The 26,422-nt window shown below is 39.7% G+C and overlaps 2 protein-coding genes across 2 annotated transcripts in view; one reads left to right on the top strand and one right to left on the bottom strand.

Annotated features, from left to right (window-relative positions):
* The window catches only part of LOC5572925 (isocitrate dehydrogenase [NAD] subunit beta, mitochondrial), an 11,496-nt gene extending 3,477 nt beyond the window's left edge, over positions 1-8,019 (top strand). The window contains exon 5 of the mRNA XM_001654210.2: positions 7,431-8,019. Coding sequence (XP_001654260.2) covers positions 7,431-7,661 — 231 coding nt within the window. The 3' untranslated portion in view covers positions 7,662-8,019. The remainder of the gene's footprint in view (positions 1-7,430) is intronic.
* LOC5572924 (testicular haploid expressed gene protein) lies at positions 7,922-26,422 on the bottom strand. Its single transcript, XM_001654209.2, has 3 exons — positions 25,765-26,422; positions 8,262-8,602; positions 7,922-8,186 (listed from the first exon to the last, which is right to left on the bottom strand). The coding sequence occupies exons 1-3, from the start codon at positions 26,205-26,207 to the stop codon at positions 8,029-8,031; spliced, it is 942 nt and encodes a 313-aa protein (XP_001654259.1). The 5' UTR covers positions 26,208-26,422; the 3' UTR covers positions 7,922-8,028.

The raw sequence follows: 26,422 nt of genomic DNA, 5'->3' as shown, positions 1-26,422 counted from the left end.
ATCCAAAATTCCTTAATTTCTCCAGCATTTCATTCAAGTTAAAAATGTTTATCTAAAAAAAAAAACCAATCTTCAAACAAAGTTTTCACACTAGTTAATAAATACGACAGCAATTTTTCCAATGATTCCTCCGATCATTCCTATACAAATTCCTGTAGAGATTCTGTTCAACGTTTTTCGAGAAATTTCTTTAGAAAATACTGCGTAGCATGCCAACTTCTCGTTGCTATTGATAATATAAATTCGTTGCTGCAGATTTCGTAAGAGCACACCCTCGAAGACCGGGACGGGTTTGATATTATCGCACGTTTTGATCGGGAATCTTCAAGGATTTCCCAGGGAAATCGATGGATGAATCACTTTATAAAATCTTGAGTTAGGACTTTTTTGAAAAATCCATCAAAGAATCTTTTGAGGAATTCAGGTTCTCCTTGAGAAAATCTAAGTTGAATTCTTGAGTTATCCTAAACAAAATTTTAGTGGAAATTTCCTTAAACCAGTTTACAAATTTTCGGAGTACTATGCAAACATTTAGGCAAATAACTAAATGAATTTGTAATGAAATTCTAAGAAAGAATAATGAAAAAAAATACAGTAATACTTGTCGTAATGTCTCGAGGAATTCTGAAAAATGTATTAGATTTTTGAGAAATGTCTACTCTGATGCTTAGAAGAATCAAAATCTTATCTTCTGGCTTCTATTAGGTTTTGTTTTCTTGGTTACTTTTATTTATTTTTTGTGGCTTTATTCAGACTAGAGGTTTCTAATTTCCTAATTCCTAATTGTTAAGGAACTCTGTCGCTCTAGTTTAATAAAATCCATTAAAAAAACGGCTTTGAATTTTTTTCAGCAATTTTTCATTCTATGGGAATCAAAATAATAACAAATCTTTTAAGAATTACCTATGTATTTTTTTCTGTTGGGCAATAGAATTTCCTCAACTCAACTCAAAACCGACCAAGATGTCACTTACATCCCTTGCATTTGAGCTCCTCAAATATAGTAACTTTCAATTTCCAGCCTAGGATTCCATAGGGTTAATATTTTTCTAAGTTTCACTGTGCAACAAATATTTGCGAATGTTTGTCCTACCCATGGTTTCGAACGTGGACGCGCCTCTGGTTGTGTACAAGACACGACCGCATGACGTTAACTACGCCAAGTGATTTTCTGCATTTGAATTTAAGTCGATTGTCATAGTTGCAGCCTTCCTTTAGTTCGATTTTCTTCAGCCATCTCGAACAAATTGAGGAATATTACACAATCAACTCTTTAAAACACATTTGTTGGCTCTGAAAAGGGCCGATTGAATTGTTGAATTTGCGTAACACGGACACACTTTGACGGCGCACTGGTTGCAATCCTCCTCGCCCGTTGAGATTTGCGGTGCGGATGACGATGTCCGCTTCAACAAGCGGCTCTGGTCGATTTTCTTCAGCCATCTCGTACAAACTTGCCGCCGCTTGGTGATCAACAGCTTGCCTCTGATAGCGAGGAGCTGAGCAGGTTTGGAGGAGCTCTTACCAGCTCGAAAGCGAAAACAGAATGAAACCGAATTCAACGAAGGAGGGATGCTTTATACCCTTAGAATAGCAGATGATGCTCCTCCTTTCAAATTCTTCGTTTTCTTATCTGGGGAATAGAGCTTAGTGACATTTGAACACACGTATACTAGCATACGCTCGTCATACACAATTTGTTTTTGTTTTCCTCAAAGAAACTTGCACACACTTTCCAGACTCATCAAAATGCATATGGAAATATTACCCAATTTGAAATATTTACACCCGGTTTCTGGGTGTTTTTCTAAACTGAGTGCATATTGTTTTCCTCTAAGGTTCACAACTACATCTACACTAGGGCACTGCAGCAGCGTCCTCGGAAACATCCTCAAATTGCCGTATTGTCAATTATTCGTAATAAATCCATTATTGTATGATACTATGAGATGAATTAAGAGATTATAGCAAGTATGTGGTAAACACATTAGGGAATTGTTAGGTTTGACCTAGCGAGACTGAAGCTTGGTCGGACCGGCTAATAAACTGGACACCTCAAAAAATCGGATTGCATCGTACGCAAACTTTATTTAGCTTCTCCCATCTTCCAGCCTACCTTCTGACTACCCTAACTAGGCCCTAATTCTGGCTCAATCTTTCTTATCTCTTACAATTTTCTTTTACTCACGGTTCATCACTAGGGTGCACCCTTTCTTCTTCTGGGCTTACGCCCGGGAAATCCAATCGGCCGATCGTTGACGGAAGGGCAGCATGATGGAGCGCCGAGGCATTGCACTCCTCGTGTCACACTGAACGCTCGTCGACCGCGCTGGCCAGGGTTGCCACTAGATTTTTGAAAATGTCTGGCGAGTTCAAGATAAAAAGTCTTGCAAAGTCTGGCAGATACCATTGTGCAGGTATACTACTAGACTCCATTTTCGTCGGTAACAAAAATATATACAACATAGAAAAAAAATATAAATTCACATCAGCACTAAAACATGGCCTTTTCTAAATGTTTAAGTTTGTATTGGAAAACATTCTAGTATTTCAGCTATGGTATTTATCAAATAAGTCCTTTATGTTTATTTACATTCTGGCACATAGATTCTTATGATTGTACAAAATTAAAGTCAAAACAATGAATCCCTGAGAAAGTTTCACCATGTCTGTTTTCAAAACTCTATATCAAATTTATAAATGAGAATTGCACTCTAGTAGAGTTGATCTGGACACAGTTTAAACTACTACCGTCAGTTTTTCAATGAACAGAAGAGTCTAAATGCTAAAATACCATTGCATAATAATCAAAGTCACAATGGGTAACCTCTCTACTACCATCATCATTTATCTACCACAAAACAATATTTTATTCACGATGACTTTTTTGTTTTTCAATAGTTTAGCAGTTCTAAACAATTCTTTTGTTTTTGAAATCGGTATCGATATGGGGCTCTGCACAAAAATCAATCCCTCTCTTTCACTCTTCCATGAAATTAATAAACAACAAGGCCAGTAAACGTCAAAATCCCATACAAAATCAAAACAGTGCAGAGCCCCATTGAATCATTGGTTACTTGGTTTTAAAAATATTCCCCGTATAAAACTCCTTTGGCCACCATTTTGTTTTTACTTAATTTATAAAAAAATACATGGGCAAAACAATGTCAGGTTTAAAGGAGATTCTCTTAAAAAAATCGTTTAGATTGGTTGAGTTATCTTCAAGTAAACTATAAATTACAAAATGATGTTTTTCGAAGGTTTCAAGATCTCTTTACGGTCAGGGTGGAACTAAACCCATGAATACTCAATACTCAAAAACGATTGCACCGATTTCCTTCACTTCTACACTACAGGCTCTCATCAAACTATTATTCTGAAAAGCGAATTCATCAATCATAAGAAAAATTCTAAATCTGCGTAATTAAAGTAAGTATGGCTACCCGTCGGTCTGTAAAGTCTGGCTGGATTTGAAAAGTCTTGCAAAACGAGTAGTTTGTCTTTTTGTCTTTTCCTCGATTAAAAGTCTTGCAGTGCCAGATTAATCTGGCATAATTGTAACCCTGGCGCTGGCTCTTGGCTTGCGCACTGTGCGAGGACAAACGGCTGTAGGCCTTATCCTGGTGAGCTTATTCTATATGGATGGCTGCTTTCCCCGACAGTCGACTACTGCACCTTTCCGCAACCGGACTGCACGCACATGATGCTGTTTTTTGTCACCGGGGAACCCAGCCGAATAGATCTGATGTGTGTGGGCCTGCCAGTGACCGCGTTCGTCAACGCCGATGTCGCTCCGTCGCTTCTACGGCCACGCTCGGATGCCGCCCGTCTTCCAAGCACTTGGTTCCTCCGTGCGGACCCGCTGACTGCACACTAAGCCGACAAAAGGATAAGAGAAAAAAGCTTGCTTTTGCAGGCTTTTTCGATCGTGTTGTTTTGGGCTCGCGCTGGTTCTTTCTTCCGGTCTCAGTGTTCCTGGCTTGTTTTCCCTTCCGTCCAGCGTGGCGGAAATCTCTGATGAGGCGGTTCTTTTGCGCCGATCTTAAACCGTCGAGATCGTTCGGATGCACGGCTCGAGGAGAATGCCTACTTGTTCAGTCTCGGCACCATGGATGTCGGGGCTCGTGTTGGCGATTCGGACAAGACCGCGTGCAGCCACTTACGTTTTTCTCCGCTTTCCGTTGCGAACCACGCGGTGTGGAAATTGTGTTTTTCAACCGCCAACGACGCTCTCTACCCGCACCGAACCGTCTACTCCGAGGGTCTGAGACTTTGTGCCAGTAATTCAGTCGGTTTCTTCGTGCTCCATTTGTTTAGCGATGTGTGCGTGCCAGTCTTCCGGAAACAGTTTTAACTGTCATCCGATTGACAGTTGTGACATCTCCGTTTTCGCCTTTTTCTGTTTCGTGCCCATGCAGCATTTCGTTTGGTTGAACACTCTTAAATTTATTCACTTATCCTCGCCCTTCGTTTGCATACTAAATTTGAAGTGGTAATCTTGCCCAATCAAAATTCAACGTGAAGTTTAACGAAATAATAATCGAACGCTACAGAATATTACACAAATAACTCTTTAAAACACATTTGTTGGCTCTGAAAAGGGCCGATTGAATTGTTGAATTTGCGTAACACGGACACATTTTGGCGGCTTTGGTCGATTTTCTTCAGCCATCTCGAGCAAATTAGGAAATATTACACAATCAACTCTTTAAAAACACATTTGTTGGCTCTGAAAAGGGCCGATTGAATTGTTGAATTTGCGTAACACGGACACATTTTGACGGCGCACTGGTTGCAATCCTCCTCGCCCGGTGAGATTTGCGGTGCTGATGACAATGTGCGCTTCAACAAGCGGCTTTGTTCGATTTTCTTCAGCCATCTCGTACAAACTTACCTTTGCGCCCCGATTCCTGTAGCGCCAATTCTGGAAGCGCGAGTCCATTAGGAAATCTTGAGCGATTTCACAATCCAGACATTCGTTGCTTTGCCGCCGCTTGATGATCAACAGCTTGCCTCTGGTAGCGAGGAGCTGACGGCGCACTGATAGAAATCCTCCTCGCCCGATGAGGTTTGCGGTGGCGATGACGATGGGCGCTTCAACAAGCGGCTTCAGTCGCGGCGGCGTGTTGTTGTTCCATTCGCGTTCCATTGAAAACTGAGCTGAGAATGCGAAAGGCACTCGAGACTTGCTCGCCGACCATGTTTACAGTCTGACGGCAAAAAGAAGAATGAGCGAAGAAGCAGGAATCGGTCTGCTTTTATAGTGCGAAGCGGAACGCAAAAGAAGCGTGGAAAACTGCTTGCACGTGATTGGTTGCGTAAGAAAGGGGTCCCAATTTTCAATAGTTTATTGTCAATTATCAATAGTTTTCTCCATTTGAGGAAATTGTTGTATACATTTCCGACCGATTGGTGGGAAAATATTGAAAATCCATCGATAAATGACTGAGTTATTAGCGTTCAAAATCTTACATAATTTCGTGACGGTCGCAAAATTTTAGATTTTCAATTGACACCCAGTATATTGCCGTAAGACGTAGATAACGTCAAAACCCATAGAAATGAATGAGGCATAATCTTTTTACACGAGAACGCAGTACTAAAAAACTTTCAAGAAGAAGCATACTGATGCAGTTGAAAGTTCCGTTCAGTTCACGATGATAAACAAAGAGAGTTAAGTGACTTAACTTGTAAATCAAATGGAGAGTCACTTCACTCGAGTCGAGAATTATTACCTCGCTATACGAGAACGACAATGGACCTATGTACGGGTTCACTATTTGACGTTTTAGCGGTGCCGTGTTAGGGTCAATAGGGGCAGTATGGTCCACCTAAGCAAAAGTTCTTGAAAGCATAGAAACACAATACAATTTAATCCATAAGCTTAATTTGTAGTTTGAAGTATCTTCTTTCTTACCACAGTTGTATTTTAGTAAAAAGATTACTTAGATTTTTTTTTTGGGAACATTTTTAAAAACACTATTTTGTGTGTGACTCTACACTATACGGGGCGAAATGGTCCCCCCTACGGGGCAATATGAGCCACCATACTAAATCTTATTATTTTAATTGGAAAACCGTTTGCAAGGTTTAATTTAGAAGAAGACAATAATGTATGATAGAGTTTAGTACAAAAACTGGGTTGAAGTCTGATTTGAATCATGAAAAGGTATATTTTGCTGACAATTCAATAAATCATGGTTCTAAGAGCTTCAGTTTTCAAACTTAGTCGTTCAAATAAGTTTTACCAGTTAAAAAGTCTAGTTTTAATTGAAATTACGTGCGACAACAATATTGCATTGAAACTGCTAAAATGACATGCCATTTTTGGTTACCTATTTTTGTGATAAGATAGCTTTGATCGGCTATGACCATATTGCCCCGTTCCTAGATGTTTCATATACATTTTGTTTTATTGAGAATTTATTTTAGAATCCATACAATTTCTTGTACACTGCCCATAACTGCATATTTGTAACATTCGACAAAAGTAGGCATTGAGTAAATGGGATACCAAGTTTATATTTTACTGCAGTATGGGAGGAAACTAAGGGGCCTATTTTGTAAATCGAGCAGAAAAAATTTCAAAAAATCATTAAGAATTCAAAAGAGCTTATTTGAGGCTGAAATCTTGTACAACTCATACCGCATATTTGGTGAATAGACAGAAAATAATTCTGATAGAAATTTCGTTACTACTACATTATGAGGCTCATGTATAATCTCAATGTGACTGTTATGCGGTTACATTTGCCAGTGTGACAAAACAACTTGGTATTTTTTTCGAATTTTCTAGAAAAAACTCACAGATTTTAGTAAGTTGATCGAAAGTATTTATCATTTGATGACTCTCCCCGGTATTAACTCCAATTTGTCAAAAATGTCGAATGTGACTGTTATGCAGTTATGGGCAGTACATAATGTCTATAAATAATGGAAGAACGAACTACAGTGAAAAAATTGAAATAAATAAACAAAACTTTATGCAAAGCTTATTTTTACATTCAAAATCTTATAAGATTTTCGTAGTAGCATCAACGTTTCAGATTTTTATCGATATATGAAGTTCAAAATCATATTTTTGCGTGGTTTTCACAGTGGTGACTAATTGAAGCATACTTTACGAGGTCCTAAGGTTATTGAGATCAAAATCTGTTTTTTTAAGCTCAAATAAAAGGTGGCCCATTTTACCCCGTATGACCATACTGCCCCGCCTTCCCCTATTTGACTCAGGTGAAAAATTGCAATTTGGCATTCTTATGTGCCGAAATTTAAAGACTAAGACCCGGTCCAAAGTTTGCCATAAGAGGAAAACTTTTGTCTTCTTCTCTTTACTCTCTAGGTACTTTAGGTACTCTACATCCACAGCGTTTTTAACTCGAGATCTGCACAACCTAATTTTTGTTTTATTTTTTCTTTATAACTTATAGGGCGCGCGTCACACCTTCGCTGAAGGTGTGGGCAAGAACATTGCCAACCCCACTGCTATTCTGCTGTGTTCATCAAAGATGCTGCGTCACGTAAATCTGCTACCATACAGCCAGATGATTTTCCAGGCCGTGCAGAACGTACTTAAGGCTGGTAAAGTCCGCACCAAGGATCTCGGCGGGCAATCAACTACCGACGATTTCACCAAAGCCGTCATCCACAACCTGCAATAGGAAGTTGCAAACCTTGGCGACATCTTGGCTGCGTTTTAAGTAAGACACCTATTAACCACGCATCTGTATTAAACACTGCACCGTACTAAGTGCAAGCGAACCACTTTAAGTCGTAAACTAGCTCCCGCGATCATTACTTTTAGCAACATTATGTATACCCCGTCTATGGATCGTTGATTTGAATAAAAATCTTATTTATTAAAATACCTACCTTCCTACCGAAATAAAGTACTGAAACAGTCATCATTCGAATAAAAAAATCATTTGAAACCATTTATTATCCAACTACTCCCATTGTTCTCGTTCAAGGATGTTACAATTAAATTTGTTTAACAAAATATAGCTAAATATTCAAAAATTTAGTGTTCTATTTCTTCACCTTCTTCGGTTTAGCAAGCTCCAGTATGCGGTCACTCGCTTTTGCCTTAAGCGCTCGAGGGTCCACCGTGAAAGGATTCTCGCGATATTCGTTCTTTACATTCCGACAGACTTTTGGTTTAGCAAGATCAACTACACGTGATGTCGCTTCAATTTGAATTAGGTGAATCATACGTTATTTATTTGTTAAACAATAATCAGAAGTTTTACTTTCAAACTTACCAACAGCTTCTAGAGCAGATTTTGGGATAGATAAGTCTTCCTTATAAGGTCCTTTCGCTCGTCGATGTCGTTCTTTGGGTTGGCAAAGTGTCTTTACGCGATCACTTGCAACTGCTTTCAGTGCACCCGGTTCCACCGCTCTAAATTTCACGGGTCCTGCGTATTTTTTACACGTCCAACGAGGCGCAGATAGATCCATAACTCGATCCAACAGTTGTATTAGTGGCACTCGTTTGCGAGGTTTTCTCTCTGGCTTTTTGAGCGGTTTCGGTAGCGCATTTTTCGACAACCATTGTTGATGCTGTTTCCATTGTTCCGGGGTCATTTTTACCATTTTGGATCTGAAAAAGGTCCAACCAAGTCACCACAATGCTTCAATTTGTCAAATAACAACTCAAAATTTCAAAATTTATTACTGTAGTGAGGTACATGTGAGTGATTCAAAATGATGATAAAAAATAACAAATTTTGTAACCATATCTAGTTTTCCCATTATGTATTATATTATTAATATATGGGATTCAATATCACATCATTATTAAAATATTCAGTCATAGCTAAATTTGCTGTTAATATGTTACACTTTAAAATCTTCGAATAACTAATCAATAGCAAAATACAATCAGTGCACCAGATTCCGCTAATTTGAGGGAAGTTATGTGTTCAAATGTTTATCATAAAATAACTATTGAGTCTATCAATACCATTTTTATGTCACAATGTAGCCCAAGTATAGGTAATCAGTGGCAAAATAAAAATAATTTGAAACACATGCATAAAAAAATAATTTAATTGCATTTGTTACTGCATCTAAGTGTTCCTATTTCCGCTCATGATATTTTTTATGGTCAAACCATAGTCACTACTGCAATAAAGAAAGCTGAATGCTAAAATCGACAGTTTAAAATTTTGTATAATTTTTTGCATGAGCGGTTATTGGAACACACAAAAATACCTAGCTTCAGTTGTGTTCAGAGTAATAGTAGTTAAAGCCGATTTTCATACAAAATGCACAACTTTGGGATGCTGTAACTTTGTTTCTGTATGCAATCGACATGAAATTTTGACAGAGAACTTCAAATATCTTCAACTTGTGATCCCGGCAAACTTCGTCTTGCCATCAAGTAGGCTGTTTAAAAACGTTATGGATCGTCCCATACAAAATGACAGTTCCGATTACTCTCGTTTTTCCAACATTCCCGGTGAATATCTTGGTATTTTTATGCACACAAACACGACGGAACTCATGATGAGCAAAATGGGAAAGTAATCTTCCAAATCCGTTGACCCGTTATAAAGCCATTTCGTGACATACAAACACCATTCCATTTTTTTACAAAACAGAAATATTTTTGTATTTTCTAGCAGTATTTTAAATCAGATTTATTGTTGAAACAACGACAATAAAACTTCATTTTAAATTAAGGATTTGTTTGTTTCAGTTCGTTTTATTATTGATTCTGATGTATGAAGACCTGATCCGCCATTTTGTTTGTTTTAATCATTGTGAACTGAACTCATGGAAATGTAAATAAATAAATTATAACTCAAAATAATCCAAACGTCATTGTTACGTGAAAACATACGTGATTTTTTTCCATCGCACTTTTCATATAGCTTTTACGTAAATCATAGGTAGCCCAGAATGAACGCATGAACTTTTGAACTTCAGCTTGCATTTCAAAGTGATAAAACTCAGTCTTGATAGTTTATATTGACTTGAAAAAGTATCACTGTACGCGCTTACATGCATAAATGATGCTGATACTTTTTCAGCTGTATCAGTGCAAAACCAACTGATTTTCCTTGATTCGAAATCGTGAGATGAATTAGCAACAATCATCAACGACGCGTACAAATTTCAATGACGGCCTCCTTCGCCATAATCAAATTTTATAAAATAACATTTTACCTACAAGACCTTCGGAAACTAAAAACTGATGAGTGGATTTTCTCAACAGTTTTTTTTCTGTTCGTTGTACCGAATTGAACCACTGCAGGGAATTTTATTCCTATTTGTCAATTCGCTTGGGTTGAAGCATCGCTCAGCTTCAACCCAGGTGAAATGACATTTAGTGTTACTAAAGTTTATGCACAATAGTCATTAGTGCATAAACTTTAGTAATTCTGTGACTATTTCTATTTTTGAGTGTGGATACTATATGAAGCGTTTTCGTTGGCCGCATTCCTACTGTTCAGGATACTGAAGCTGCCACTTGTATAATGCCACGTGACGTTGTTGACCTTGATATCTTTCATGTCAATGAATCAATGGTTTATGCTGCATTACAGAAGCTTAAATTATCGAATTGCCCTGGACCTGATGGTATTCCGTCCTGCATCTTTAGAAAATGTGGTGCTTCTTTGGTGGCTCCACTGGTAAGCATTTTTAACGCTGCAATCGCAACTGTTTCCAACTGCTTGGAAAACATCCTACATGCGGCCGGTATTCAAGAAGGGCGACAAGACCGATTTTGCCAACTACCGTGGAATAACATCCCTTTCAGCAGGTGCGAAATGCTTGGAAACCATTGTTAATAAAGTAATGTTCAGCTCGTTCTGTTGCTATATTAGTGAGGCTCAACACGGCTTCTTCCCTAGGCGGTCGGTAGATAGTAACTTGGTTGATTTTACTTCGACCTGCATTAGGTCAATGGATAATGGAGCGCAAATAGACGCTGCTGTTTACACGGATATCAAGGCTGCCTTTGACACTGTGAGCCACGAGATTCTGTTGGCGAAATTACTCCGACTCGGTGTTTCAACACGAATGTGTAATTGGCTACAATCGTACCTTAAAAACAGGAGTCTCTGTGTGAAGGTTGGATCTACTGTATCGCATCCTTTTCACCCTGCATCTGGGGTACCGCAGGGCAGCAACCTGGGACCCTTACTGTTTTCGCTGTTCTTCAATGACGTGACTATCGTTTTTGCAAATGGCGGTTTGTTAATCTACGCAGACGATCTAAAAATTTTCCTCGTCGTGAGAACTGAAGCGGACTGCAGAGAGCTCCAGGAGCTATTGAACCAGTTCGCACGCTGGTGTACCATGAATTTCCTGGCTGTTAGGGCCCATTCACAAATTTCATAACGCTGGAGGGGGTGGGTGGGTGTCCTAACGATGTTACGGTCCATACAAAAACCGAATGATAGTCATACAAAAAGCGTTACAAGGGGGTGGGTGGGTGTCCGAAATGGCCAATTTCAGCGTTATGAAATAAATGAATGGACCCTTAGCGTTTCCAAATGCTGTGTGATTTCATACCGTCGCTGTAAATCACCAATTTTGTACGATTACAATATAAATGGTCAGGAACTCGAACGTGTGGACAAGGTCAAAGATCTGGGCGTTTTGTTGGATTACAGATTGACATTTAAACTGCATTATGCCACTATCATTGACAAGGCGAATCGTCAACTGGGCTTCATCTTAAAAATTACAAAAGAATTTAATGACCCGATGTGTCAGCGTTCCTTGTACTGTTCTCTGGTTAGATCCATTTTAGAATTTGCTTCGATAGTATGGTCACCTTATGAGGCAGTGTGGATAACCAGAATAGAAGCAGTTCAGCGTAAGTTTGTGAGACATGCTTTGAGGGATCTACCGTGGCGTGATCCGTTGAACTTGCCTCCTTACGATCATCGTTGCAGATTGCTGGGACTGGAACCGCTGCACGTCCGGCGCAAAAATAGCCGAGCTGTTTATGGATCGAAAATTGTTCGTACGGAGGTTGATTGTCCTGCTTTGCTTCAAAATATGCAATTTTATGCTCCAGAGCGCGTATTACGGACAAGGCAACCGATCCAGATAGCTTCCAGGAATACTGGTTATGAAGCAAATGATCCGTTAAATTCCATTTGCAATGAATTCCGACAAGCTTATGGTGTATTTGATTTTAACAAATACTTTTAGACAATGCTTAAGCAGAACACGTTTTATAAATTGACTATGTTTACATTTTTGTGTTAGTATTAGTATTTCATTAAGACCATGATGTCCGATGGAAGTAATCAAATAAATAAATAAATAAATAAATGAAATGGCAGTAAATTTTATTGGAATCTAATAGTTTTTAAATGTTACACATAGATCAAAGTTTGAGACTCTAGAAGCCGTTTTATCTGATTTTTGCACATAAAATATAATGGAGATTTAATCTCAGTGTGGTTGTATGGCGATCCCCCATCGTGCGATGGGGCGTTATGAGCACCATATTTTTGGTTTGTCTGAGACCAATAATCTTAAAATTCAATTATTTATTTCACTACACTTGAGAGTTAATTACATCTATAAACAACTAGTGCATAAAGATTAAATTAAAAAAAACGTTCTAACAGTCAAACATCATTATACTAAAACGATGATTTGTGTTAGAGCATTTCGGGGCAATGTGGGCAGTGTCTTCGAACACTTTTTTTTTTAAGTTTAGGGCACTGACTTAGCATTCATTCACAAACTTTATAACGCTGAAATCGGTCTTTTCTGATACCCAATCACTCCTTCGTAACGCATTTTGTATAGATGTTTTCATAATTTTGCATATCCGGTAACATCTTATGGGCACAGACCCACTCCCTCCAGCGTTATGAAATTTGTTAATGGGCTCTTATAACATGTGTTTCGTCCAGGGTTGACCAGGCCCTACGTTGTGTTTCTTTAGGTCCCGAAGGGGCAGACGATTAACGAAACTCTTTTACTTCAATCTCACGATAATTTATTGCCACCACCGAGAGGCAGTGCTCCTGCTCGGTGGGGAATACTATGCGGAACGATTACAACTTACAACTAACTTACATACAGAACGAGGTGCCTCTTATATATCCTAGAGGTAGTACGGATGAGTGTAATGGGTTACAAAGTTACAAAGGATTGAAGCGCCGACAGCTAGCATCACGCAGCCCAACGCAAGAGCATCAAAGCAATTGGGCTGCTTGCTGCTAGCTGGGGGAGAAAGCAGAGAAATTGAATGTACACGGCTGCGCTGCTGCTGTTTACGAGTGCGCCTAGCATAAAGCGAATGGGAGATATCGTTGCGGTGAGACCGAACATACTCCCGCCCGAAAACGAATGTTTTCTACTGTAGGTAGTCGGCTCGGCGCGAACGACGACAGCTTGCTGCTAGCTGGGGCGAAACAGAGAAATTGAATTGAACATACACCGCAGCGCTGCTGCTATATCTTACTGCGCCTTGCATGCAGTGAATGGGAGATGTCGTTGCGGTGAGACCGAACATACTCCCGCCCGAAAACGAAAGTTTTCCACTTGCTACTCGGCTCGGCGCAAACGAAGACAGCTTTCTGTTGGCAGAGTAAGATGTACGGTTTCGACGGTGGTGATGCGCAGTCAGTCTAGGTAGTGTTGCTTGATGCCGTTCGCTTGATGGTGAACGGGAATGATTTTCGCTTCTCGCTGTGGCAGAACACTTGGACGGGATGAAAACTTCGCTTGATCGTTGATTGATTGTAATGACGCTTGGGTCCATTGATGACGATCACGGTCTGATAATTGGATGCGTGGATCCAGCGGGTGTCCGACGGGGGATTAACGCTCTCCTTCGGCAAATCGACTCTTCGGCTTTGCACAGATGGACGTTTCCTTCGCAAGTCGACACTTCGGCCTTGCTAGTGGACGGGACGGTCCGACGGGTGGACGCAGGGGTCCGGCAATGGACGGCAAAGGTCCGGCGGGTGGACGCAAGGGTCCCACAAATGGACGCAGGGGTCCGGAATGGACGGCGATGGTCCGGGAATGGACGGCATTGGTCCGGCGGGTGGACACGAGGGTCCCAACAGGTTGACGCAGGGGTCCGGATGGACGGCAGAGGTCCTGGGATGGACGCAGGGGTCCGATGCATGGACGACAATGGTCCGGCGGGTGGACGCTAGGTCCTACAGGTGGACGGCGAGGTCCGTTTGGGCGACACTTCGGCCCGGGGTGAGTTGTCCGATGCTGTAGTCCATCACTCGTCGATCGTTCCTCCGGGGTGTCCGTTATCCTGGTCACGGCACCAATGTTTCGTCCAGGGTTGACCAGGCCCTACGTTGTGTTTCTTTAGGTCCCGAAGGGGCAGACGATTAACGAAACTCTTTTACTTCAATCTCACGATAATTTATTGCCACCACCGAGAGGCAGTGCTCCTGCTCGGTGGGGAATACTATGCGGAACGATTACAACTTACAACTAACTTACATACAGAACGAGGTGCCTCTTATATATCCTAGAGGTAGTACGGATGAGTGTAATGGGTTACAAAGTTACAAAGGATTGAAGCGCCGACAGCTAGCATCACGCAGCCCAACGCAAGAGCATCAAAGCAATTGGGCTGCTTGCTGCTAGCTGGGGGAGAAAGCAGAGAAATTGAATGTACACGGCTGCGCTGCTGCTGTTTACGAGTGCGCCTAGCATAAAGCGAATGGGAGATATCGTTGCGGTGAGACCGAACAACATGTTTATTGCTTCATTTCCTTGATGAAATTCTAAGAATATATGCGGTTTTCAACTGGTGGTGATACTGCCCCGTTTACCCCTACTATTTTTGATATTTTAACTTTAACCTTAACTTATTTCAACAACAAATTTTAACACTAACATTATATTTTGATTGTATTATTTGATTGTATCATTTGCAATTCTTCTCTACCCGGTTAGGAGATATTGGTCATCGATTTTGTATAAAAAAATGGTCCTAAAATAGACTTTTCGGCGAAAATATAAAATAAAATTCGAAAAAATAAAATTTGTATTTTTTTAAAGCGTTTATAAAAATTTATAAATTATATTAATAATTTATAAATAATCAATTATCCAAAATTCGAGCATGATTGATTGATCCGTTTATAATTAATGTAATTTCAACGTGAACAATAATAAAATTTAAACACATTTTCTTACGTGACACTTTTTAAAGAGTCTTCAAAATTTTAAAATTGTATACCCTTCAAATAGATTGTAAGTCTTCATATTACTATCAAAATAACCATATTTTTCGATTCTAAGAGCACACACATCAACTTATTTGAAGAAACACCCGCTTTGCCGAGTATTTATTCGGATAGTTTAGCGTATGAACCAGATTGCTATGACAGTGACCTGGTGTTTACGATTGGATGGATAAAACGACGTATGCGTCTACAGATGACAAAAGTAAGAAATTGATCAAACCCAGTCAACTTTTGAATTTCAGTTTTTAGCAAAGGCGCAGATTATTTGACCGAAATTGTTGAAAGATTCTAGAATGCAACTGGGAACACAAAAACGCATTTCCCAGCAAAGAAGTGCTGGTGGTTACGTCGACCATGCAAACATGGGCAGTGTAAGGACTGTTCATTTTATGAAGTGAACACCTTGTGCAAGCAATATCTTTTAAATTTATCAATGAAATCGCAATCGTACAAAAGTGCATTGTACGTTGTGGTGATAATAAAAAAGGCAACAAAATAATAGAATTTCATACCAATAAGGAACAATGCTTGGAACAATGTTTAGAGCGGGCGATTTTTTGGAGATTATCAAAATAAATAGTTATTTGAAAATGGCTGAATTATTCGACAATCTATATTTTTTATTTTCAAAGAAGGCTTAATAAGAAATCACAATAAAAATAATCAAGATAATGTTGGACTAACAATTTCGTCGATTTTTATACAGTGAAACCTCCATGAGTCGATATTGAAGGGATCATCGATTCATGGAAATATCGAGTCATGGAACAGCAATTCTTTGGAAAGCTGCTTCTAGGGACCATCATAGTAACCATGAAATTATGTTTTTAGTATGGTTCCATGAGTCGATATCGAGTCATGGAACATCGACTCATGGAGGTATCACTGTAGAGAGAAATATTTTGAATTTAGAGAGTCAGGAAACTCTGGTAGGTGGATTAGCCAATAGGAACGTTTGGCGCGCAACGCGGCGGTATCACGCCACGCGGTGCACCAATCAGGTGTTAGGCATAGGAATGTGCAAGGTGTGCACTAATTATTAATAAAAGCGAGCCAGCAGCGTGGCTCGGTCTCTTGTTCTTGCTAGTTAGGTGTACAAGTAAGGTTACTTATATCAATAGACACTTTTGTATTTAAAGTTTGTGCTTTTTAAAAAGTGATCTAACGTGAAGAATCCCCTGACTGGTGTCAGAAGTGGGATATTTATAAAGTGAGTGTTGTTAAAGTGCTTAGTGTAACAGCTCCAGAGGAATCGCATCACGCTCCGCATCAGCACGAGGAACCATCCTTCGAGCACCGCAGCGACATCGACCGGACGGACGACAACATTTAAGCCGCTCACAGAACCGGAATAGATGCTACGAATTTTATCGTAAGTAATAATTCCCGCCTATACCAGCCTTACTTTCTATCCGTAAAAATGCCACGCGATCGTGACAACAGCAGTGAACTTGAGCAGTTGAGGGAACAGATCGCACAGCTTCAAGCCCTCGTTCAAGGGACGGGAAATGCTTACCATATTCCCGACCCAATTAAACAATTGTCCGAATACACAGGCAATAAAAAGGAATTAAATGCCTGGCTCCAGGAAGTAGATGAACTTTTCGAAGAGTTCAAAATTAAAGGAGAGAACGGTGCTCCAGATTCTATAAACGCCCACTACTTAAGGGCTATAAAAAATAAATTAAGAGGGGAAGCCCGTACAGTTGTTTGTGCAAACGGCAATCCAGACACAATACAAGAGTTGAAACAAATTCTTCGGGACAATTTTGGCGATCAAAGAGATTTCGTAACAAATCTTAACCAATTGTTTCATATACGCAAGGGTGATAGAAGCAACAGCAAGTATTTTAATGAGATAAAAGAATTAAATACGAAGCTGAAGTCAAACCTACAGCTCCACCCATTAAGCACAACCGAACTGCTGGAGATCCTTACAGTGACCAAATTTTTAGATGGGATCAGTGAACCATTAGCTTCAATTATCCGCAATTCTAAACCAAAATCCCTTGACGACGCTTATCAATCCGTCGTTATCAATCAAAACGCCGAAACTAGGAAACCCATTCAAAAGCAAACGTATTCAAGCAAATTTACTCCATACAAATCACAGAATGCACAGGCAAACGATTCTCGTCCCCCACAAGCTAGCGCTTCGCAACCCAACACCTTTCATAAACATAAAAAACCGTTCTACAGTAAGCCAAGGGCCGAGACTAATCACACGGAGGAGAATGATATCATAAGTGAACCTGAAGAAGAGGAACAGAAGGAAGAATACGATACATTGGACAGTGACACAGAATGCGATGAGCTAAATTTTCAGACGGTCAAGAACAAAGAACGACCTATTTGAACTTTATACCATACCTGAGGTTTCCTACCACAAAAGGGTACCTCAACTTTTTAATCGACACTGGGGCTAATAAATCATATATTAACCCCGAACATGTTAAAAAATCTTCCAAAGCGAAGTCTCCTTCAATTGTTTCAAATAATAATGGGAAATTCCTTGTTGACAAGGTAGTTCACGCTAACCTCTTTTCGGAGGCATTCAGCACAAAGCTCCCCTATCATGTCTTCAAATTTCATCATTTTTTCGACGGCCTAATCGGGTATGAAAACATAGCATCGATGAAAGCCTTGATTGACTCCAAAAACCACCAGCTTATAGTAGGTGATAAAAAGTATCAACTCGCACGATACTATCCCTCTTTGATGAACTTTCATGAACAGACCGATCAGATGGTAACGATTTGCACTACGGCAGATGGCACATTTCTAATCGAGGATGAAATAAACCTCACCCCAAGCATTTCGCTGAAACCTGGCTTATATTCCGCCAAGGGACACCAAGCTTCTGTCCACTTATCCACTGTTAAACCAGGTGTGAAAGCCAATATGAAACCATTTGCAAACGAAAAGTTTCTTTTGAATCAAAATGAGACTTGTTGCAAAATTAACTTCAACGGAAGTCGCATGAACGAGGAAGAAAAACGTGAGCTAGTAAAAACGCTCAAACCTTTCAAGGACGTTTTCTTTAGTGAAGGCCAAAAACTGACGTTCACGCACGAGGTTAAGCATCGAATTGAAACTAGCGATGATAAGCCAGTGCACCAAAAAACCTATAAATACCCTTATCATCTAAGGGATGAAGTATCCGATCAAGTTCGAAAGATGCTTGATTCGGGTATAATTAGAGAGTCATCGTCTCCTTGGACATCACCCATCTGGGTGGTACCCAAAAAGATGGATAACTCCGGAAAAAAGAAATACCGGATAGTAGTAGACTACAGGAAGTTAAATGAGAAAACTCCTGCAGATCGATACCCTATCCCAGAAATCAGTGAAATACTAGACCGGCTCGGAAAGGCCCAATATTTCACAGTATTAGATCTGGCCAGTGGATTTCACCAGATCGAAATAGATCCTAAAGACATCCCAAAAACTGCATTTAATATAGACCACGGCAAATTCGAATTCGTTCGAATGCCATTTGGCCTAAAGAATGCCCCTGCAACATTCCAGAGGCTTATGGACTCTGTCCTTCGGAAACACCTGGGAATAAGATGTTTTGTCTATATGGACGACATCATAATATTCTCATCCTCTCTGAAGGAGCATGTTAAGGACATCGCGAAAGTCCTAGAGACATTACGCGATGCAAACCTCAAGGTGCAATGCGACAAGTCGGAATTTCTCCGCAAGGAGGTCGAGTTCCTCGGTCACGTTGTTACCACAGAAGGGGTGAAACCAAACCCCAGTAAGATAGAGGCTATTCTAAATTGGCCACTACCAAAAACCCCAAAACAACTTAAGTCTTTCCTTGGAACCGTTAGCTATTATCGCCGCTTCATACCGGGATTTGCTAACATTGCCAAACCACTCACCAGCCAGTTGAGAGGTAAAAGCAAAGTCATAAACTATGACACCAAAGACTTTGAACATTCCTTCAAAAAGCTAAAGCAAATCATGTCTACAGATTTGTTGCTAGCTTATCCGGACTTCAATAAGCCATTCATTCTTACGACAGACGCCTCCAACATTGCCATTGGAGCAGTACTGTCGCAGTTAGAAGACGGAAAGGAGAGGCCGATAGCATACCTTTCACGCACGCTGTCCAAGGCAGAGGAGAATTACTCCGCGACAGCCAAAGAACTGCTAGCTATCTATTTTGCTGCTAAAAGATTTCGACCATACCTCTATGGCAAACCTTTTACGATTTACACTGATCATGAGCCTCTGACCAAAGAGCTCAAGCTTACCGATGCCACTGGACGAGTCACTCGACAGAGGCTTTACTTGGAGCAGTATGATTTCAAAATCGTTTACAAGAAGGGTAAGCAAAATGTGGTAGCTGATGGATTATCGCGAATCCCACCAGTCGAGTTAAACTTACAGGAACTCTTCAGCGAATGCTACCCAAATGACGCTATCTATGGTTCCGAAATAATCAATAAGTTTCAAAACCAATTGATTATTCGATTAGATAGCAATGACCGGAAAAGCCCGCATGTGATGTGGAAGGTCTTCCCCAGCCAAAGAAGGCATATCTTTCACAAGTCAAATTATTCAAGAGATGAATTGGCGGCTATAATCAAAAAATATTTAGATCCAGCCGAAAGTAACGGCATTTTTGGACCGTTAGAGATAATTAAGATTTGTAAGGAAATCATCGAAACAGATTTTAATAAAAATTTAAAGATACATTATTCTAACATTCTATTACCTGATCGCATTTCAGCCACGGACCAACAGGATTTTATACGCAAATCGCATAATTTCAACCATAGGAATTACAAACTAACGTACGAGGAAGTGAGAAAATCTGCTTACTTTCCTGGTATGTTAGGTAAAGTCAAAACCTTCGTAAAAAATTGCGAAGAGTGCAAATTCGCAAAGTACGAAGGAAGACCATTCAAAATTCCAATTTCGAGAAGAATATACGACGAGCCTTTTGGAAACGTCTTTATTGACGTATACGTTAAGGCTGGGCCACAATGGTGTGAGCGGCAACGCGGCGCGGCAGGTTTTGACAGAAAATGTATGGGTTAACTGTCAAATCTTACCGCGCCGCGTTGCCGCTCACATCATTGTGGCCCAGCCTTTAAAGAGACTCAGAAATTTCTAACCGTCGTAGATTCCTTCTCCAAATTTGCGCAATTATATCAAATCTCCAGCGAAAGCACTGAAGAGCTAACAGAAGCACTTATCGAGTATTTCAAAATCTTCGGATTGCCGAAAATGATTACTTGTGACCAGGCAACAGGATTTAGAAATGCTCGGTTCAAAGAATTTCTGGAGAGGCAAGGAGTCGCTCTGCACTTCGCTAGTGACAGTAGAGGCAATGGGATTGTGGAACGATTCCACAATACATTGCTTGAAATGTACCTAGCTAATCGTAGCAAAGTCGAAAACTTGACTCTCTACGAGGGACTGGCAATTATAACAGCGCTCTATAATGATACGAAGCATAGCGCCACCAACCTGAAACCCCGCGAAATTTTTCGAGTTCATCCTTGATCCCTGCAGAAATTAATCTCGCGAGGCAAAGGAATATTCAAACCGCTCGGGACAATATCAAGGCAATTCGAGTGTACGAAGGTACGGTGCTGCCATCTGGGAAAAGTTTGCTCGATGCGTGAAGCGTCGAAAATTTTACCCGGCGAGGTATAGGAAGCGAAATTTCAAATGCTCATATAAAATTAACTACAATAGTTATTTAAAATCTTTTCAGTATTTGTTGATATACTTTTGATGGGCTACATTTTAGGCATATAATTTTGAGTTTTATATATTTTTCTCAATATGCTGCTGATTCTATAGTTGATCAATAGTCTAACCCCGTACACTTAACAGAATTTAATTAAAAAGTGTTTTGAATTTTTTAGAAGCATTTGAAAATTGACTTCCTATGCTTTGCCATGTAAAATAATCGGAGCTTCACGCATAGGGTCAACTGTGGTAATTACCTTCGTAGACGCGAATGGCCACAAACGAGAACGACAAAACTAAAGCAGATGAAAACAAATACAAAATTTTAAGTGAAAAACAAGTATTGGTCAAAGGAAAGGCTAAGCCACACCCTTCTGGCAACCGATACAGACTGATAGACGTAACAAAACAGACGGACAAGACTGTCACCGACGGACATAACATAAAAACACACAAGACTGACATCAAACTTCTGTAACACCCAACTATTTTACTTTCAGACTATGTTTTTTGGCGACGGTGGCTTCAAAATTCTTACATGTCCACGACCTTGGGCAGAACCCCCTTGCAGTGGTAATGATGGGCGACACTAGAATCAGCAGCAGTAGCCTTAGGATTCTACACAAAATAAACCTAGAGGGCATAGAGGAAGCGATCGAGCAGATTAAACTAGTAGTCGAAAATAGGGTTTGGAAAGATGATATGTTAGGGCCATTGATTAATCTAAAATTAAATAAACTAACCGGAACTTACACCAAACTAGGCCAGTTACGTCGAGACGTAGAAAGAGATGGGAAACCTTAGGTTCAGCTTGGAAATACATCTCCGGTAGCCCTGACGCGGAAGACTTGAGAATCATTAATAGAACCACAAATTTATTGATAGACCAGAATAACGAACAAGTCAAAATTAACCGGTACTTTGAGAATAGATTTCAAAATATGTCTACATCTTTATCAATGTTCATTTCAAATGTCTCTAACGAAATTATTGATCGGATGAGTTCAGTCAACTTGCTTTTCAACATAGATGAATTAACAAAACACTTAGAAACAATAGAAGAGGCCATTGCATTGGCTAGGGCAAATATCCCCAGCAGCCGTCTCATCACCGCACAGGAGCTGCAGCTAGCCAGGAATTTTATCTCGGATAACCACCTTGGCTTAGACTCACCCAATGATATTCTCGACATCGCAGGCGCTTATATCCTACACAATGCTCTACAAATAATCTACGTTCTTAAGATTCCCAAGATAAAAGCCATCAACTACGAGTTATACTACATAGAGCCCATCATCAATAATGGTTCGAAAATCCACATCCAGTCAAATTATCTCCTTAAAGGCATCAAATCATACACAGTTCAATCACCATGTCCAAAGTTGAAAAACCTTTACATTTGTTCCAACTCCGACCTCAAACCGACAGATGAATGCCTTACGAAATTAACTAGTGGAAGCTCAGCCGATTGTCCCATAGAATAGGCATACAGCAAGAACCACATCAAGAGAATTGATGAAGTCAATGTCATCATCAACAACGGAAACACTACCATATCATCAAACTGTTTGGATGAACCGAGAAGTTTAGTTGGATCCTTTTTTTTTTTTTTTTTTTTTTTTTTTTTTTTTTTTTTTTTTTTTTTTTTTTTTTTTTTTTTTTTGTATGGTATTCAGTTGGAGCTGCCTGACAGCTTAACTTGTCAAGGCTGAACCCTCGGTCTGGCTTTTGCCAAGTTTCCCCTCTACCAGGACCAATACTCAGACGGACTAGGCAATGGCGCCCACATGAACACTGTTTTTTATTAGTATTGTGACGTGGTAGTTTTTGAAAAGTACCCATATTCCCTTGCTTCTGAGAAAAGGAAGCATTATGAAAATCAGCAGCTCCATTAGAATTTGTTTAAAATAGTAGTGTAGAATTTGTTTGAAATAGTAGTGCATTACTAATACTGTCTAGTCGAAATGGTTTTGAATAATTTGTCATTCAAGTGCTATTCTGATTACTATTGTCTTTTACGTAAGATTAGAGTCTTAAATGTCAAGTGTCGTCAAGTCTTAACAAAATTAGGCTGTTTAGTAGTAGTTCTAGTTAATTTCATTTTTTGTTGTTAAAAGTATTTATTGGTCATTACGTTCATATATCCTTAAAGAAAAAGTCGCTTTCCTTGTCTGTTCAACAATTTTTCGAAACTAGCAAGTGTACCCTAATGATCGATCTCAGCGTCTTACTTTCCATAGTCATTTTTATAGTGAATATTGAAGAGTAAAGTTACCTTAGGCTTCTATTACAGTCTCCTACAAGATTCACTTTTCGGTGGCAAATGCAATGCTTCACAACGCCTACTTTCTACTTGTAAATTTTGCGAAAATGAAGCTGGAATTAGATTATTTATACCGCTGTTACAAAAGAGGTATTTCTTATTATGGCAATGTAAAAACCATATTAAAATAAGATTGTCGCCACTTATTTCTACTCAGTGAATCTACTAGTCATTTTCCTAAGAGTTCCTAAGTATTCCCTACGTCGTATATGATAACGATGTATCTAGCTAGCTAATAGTAAGAGTGGCTACGGATCATTCTGGTTAGCAAAAGGCAAACTGAACGTCACCAATAGTATTAATGTCCACTTCGAATAGATTAATTATTTGAAATGGGCATCAATTCTATCAATGACGCAGAATGTCCGTTGGATCACATCCGAGATATTATTGCGTCTATGCCATATGAATTATGACGCGGCTTTAAGCAAAAAATGCCAAAATGTGATACCACCACTACAGGTTACGCCTTTGGTTTCCATCATATGGGCTAATGGATTATGCCCTCCCATCGCGGCAAGGTCGCATAACCAAGGGGAGGGAACCGAGAAGTTTAGTTGGATCCTTTCTAATCAAAAAAAATGTCAAATTGCTCAGTATACATAGACGGAGAGGAGTACGTCAACCTGGACACCATCATACCAACCAAATCATTCTTACCAACGACCGGACTAAAGGTAAATGCTACCAAAATTATAGACCGTATACCCCTAGAGTATTTACAGACATTTCACCTGGAGCATCGAGAAACCCTTAGGAAGTTGAACCTTACCACGGAAAACATTCAGTTAAGGCTCAACATCTTCAAATGGCTTTCTTTCGGGTCAATCTCTACTACGATGATCATATGCATTGGAGTCTTTTTCATTTGGCTATTCCGAGGTATTATCCTACGCATTAGTGACGTCAACAAGAAAGAGATGATGCCACCAGAATCGAGAGAGGAACTTAGTACCATTCCTGAGCCTAGAAAACCGAGGTTAATCCCGCAACAATGAAGACCCTGCACACCGACGAACGCCCGGAGCAACGGAGGACCGTAGCTGCCGAAGATCGCGAAAGCCGAGGACGGCTTTCAAGTAGACGGGGAGTAGTCAGGAAACTCTGGTAGGTGGATTAGCCAATAGGAACGTTTGGCGCGCAACGCGGCGGTATCACGCCACGCGGTGCACCAATCAGGTGTTAGGCATAGGAATGTGCAAGGTGTGCACTAATTATTAATAAAAGCGAGCCAGCAGCGTGGCTCGGTCTCTTGTTCTTGCTAGTTAGGTGTACAAGTAAGGTTACTTATATCAATAGACACTTTTGTATTTAAAGTTTGTGCTTTTTAAAAAGTGATCTAACGTGAAGAATCCCCTGACTGATAACTGAACTGTATAGATCTTCCAGGTATAAAATGCGTCCGGATGGAAGTACTAGTCTAGTGTTTACGTGGCAAATAGCTCACGCCTCCATAATGTTGCTTATTTAATCTTCTTGTCATTTTTAAAGCACTATACAGAAAAATTGCGTTATTTTCAGAAAAACTATCAAAGCACAATGAAAATCATCAAAATTGGCAACACTTAAACAAGTTTATTTTCCATGCATTTTTTCATAATATATTATTCTGAGATAACCGATCAAAATATTTGGATAAAAACTTTACAAATTGCTGTAGATCTGTAAATATGCGTGTATGTTTAAAAAAAATAAGATTTTTCAATAAGACGCTATAAATAGTAAAATTTATACCTTAGAATGCGATTAAAACTCATGATTTTCTTATCTATCATACAAATACAGTTTCTTCAGCAATCTACACCAATTTTGAATACGCTTTTTACTTTACTACTACTATTGGGACTAAATGATGGTTTTACAGCAACTTTGAATGGATAAATCACTAGAGCGACCTAGTGGCAGAGATTAGTGAAATTATTGGTAGTTTGAAAGCTCTTCTTTCAGTAGAATAGTAAATGGCATCAACATACATTTTGTTCATAAAAATGAGGATTTTTGTTATGTGAAAAATAATATTTAAATTCAAAGAACAGCGTTTCATAGGAGTTTTTGGAAAAAAAACTTTTTAGTTCTTCAATCACAAGCAATTTGTTAGATATTATAATTTTATAACATCGTTGAATAGTAGGTGAACGATGCACAGAAAACCGATTATGATTTCATTAATAAATAAAAAAGATATAACAGATACAAGCTGTCCACTTTATAAAACAGAACAGTCCTTAACGTGAAGATGAATCTTAGCCAAACTCAAAATTTTCAAGAGCACAAATCAGGAGAACCGAACACCCCTTTGAGCTCAAAACATAATCGATTAGATAGTTAGTGACCAATCGATTAAGTTTTCAGCTTAAGTGAATGTATGGTTCTCCAGATTTGTGCTCTTGAAAATTTGAGGCTGGGCTTCGATTCATCTTCACCTTAATGCTAATAAGCTTTTAAGCAGCTCTACATTAGCCGTGTATAAGGCCCTATATACGACGTCGATAGGTGCCATTTTCTGTTAGACATATCACTTACTCTGACGATGGTAGATTGACATTGGCCAGTCGGCTGTACACCGTGAACATGCTCCGTTTGATTCGCTTCCCAAATCTATCGTACCAGCACCGGTTGATGAAACGACGATACGCATCTCGAGCCGCGATCAATTTGCGTACTTTCGGAAGCGCCAACTGTTGAATCCGCGTCGATGCGTAAGGCTCTTGGTAGGCTCGTATCATCTGAATGGTCCTGCCGTATTGCGCTACCGGTCGCTGGTAGAACTTCGCTCCGCGACATTTTGGTCTGGCTAATTTGCGAGTACGGCGGGAAGTGCGATACTTGCGCTTGGTGGACTCCTTCCGCTGACCAGAGAAGTCACAATCGACCAAGGGACAATTGCACGGAGTGTAGAGAAAGGATTTGCGGAAGTCACTGAAATTTGGAATTTTCACGTTCTTGTCTTCGCTGAAACAGACCATTTTTGCGAGAATGGTTTCCACTGATGTCCGACTTGAGGTTCACTTTTTTGTATTTTTTTTTCCGTCTGAAATCAATTTGTTCAATCCCGACTTACTTTGATTGAAAATATATTGAAATGTGAGCTTCCTCCAGAGCTCCTCAAGATGGTCAAAATTTACCTACAGTACAAATGCCACGTGCAATCGCAGCAATGACCGCATCACAACACCATGTG

This window comes from Aedes aegypti, chromosome 2 (assembly GCF_002204515.2).
Source record: "Aedes aegypti strain LVP_AGWG chromosome 2, AaegL5.0 Primary Assembly, whole genome shotgun sequence".
Classification (NCBI taxonomy): Eukaryota; Metazoa; Arthropoda; class Insecta; order Diptera; family Culicidae; genus Aedes; species Aedes aegypti.
Note: the sequence above shows the minus strand (reverse complement) of the source record. Positions and strands in the feature narration are given on the sequence as shown.

Excerpts from the sequence above, each read along its gene's own strand:
- LOC5572924 (XM_001654209.2), bottom strand. The coding sequence starts at position 26,207 with ATGGTCTGTTTCAGCGAAGACAAGAACGTGAAAATTCCAAATTTCAGT. Across the intron at positions 8,603-25,764 it reads GTCAATCTACCATCGTCAGA|ATCCAAAATGGTAAAAATGA; the intron begins GTAAGTGATATG and ends GACCTTTTTCAG. Across the intron at positions 8,187-8,261 it reads ATCTGCTCTAGAAGCTGTTG|CGACATCACGTGTAGTTGAT; the intron begins GTAAGTTTGAAA and ends TTCAAATTGAAG.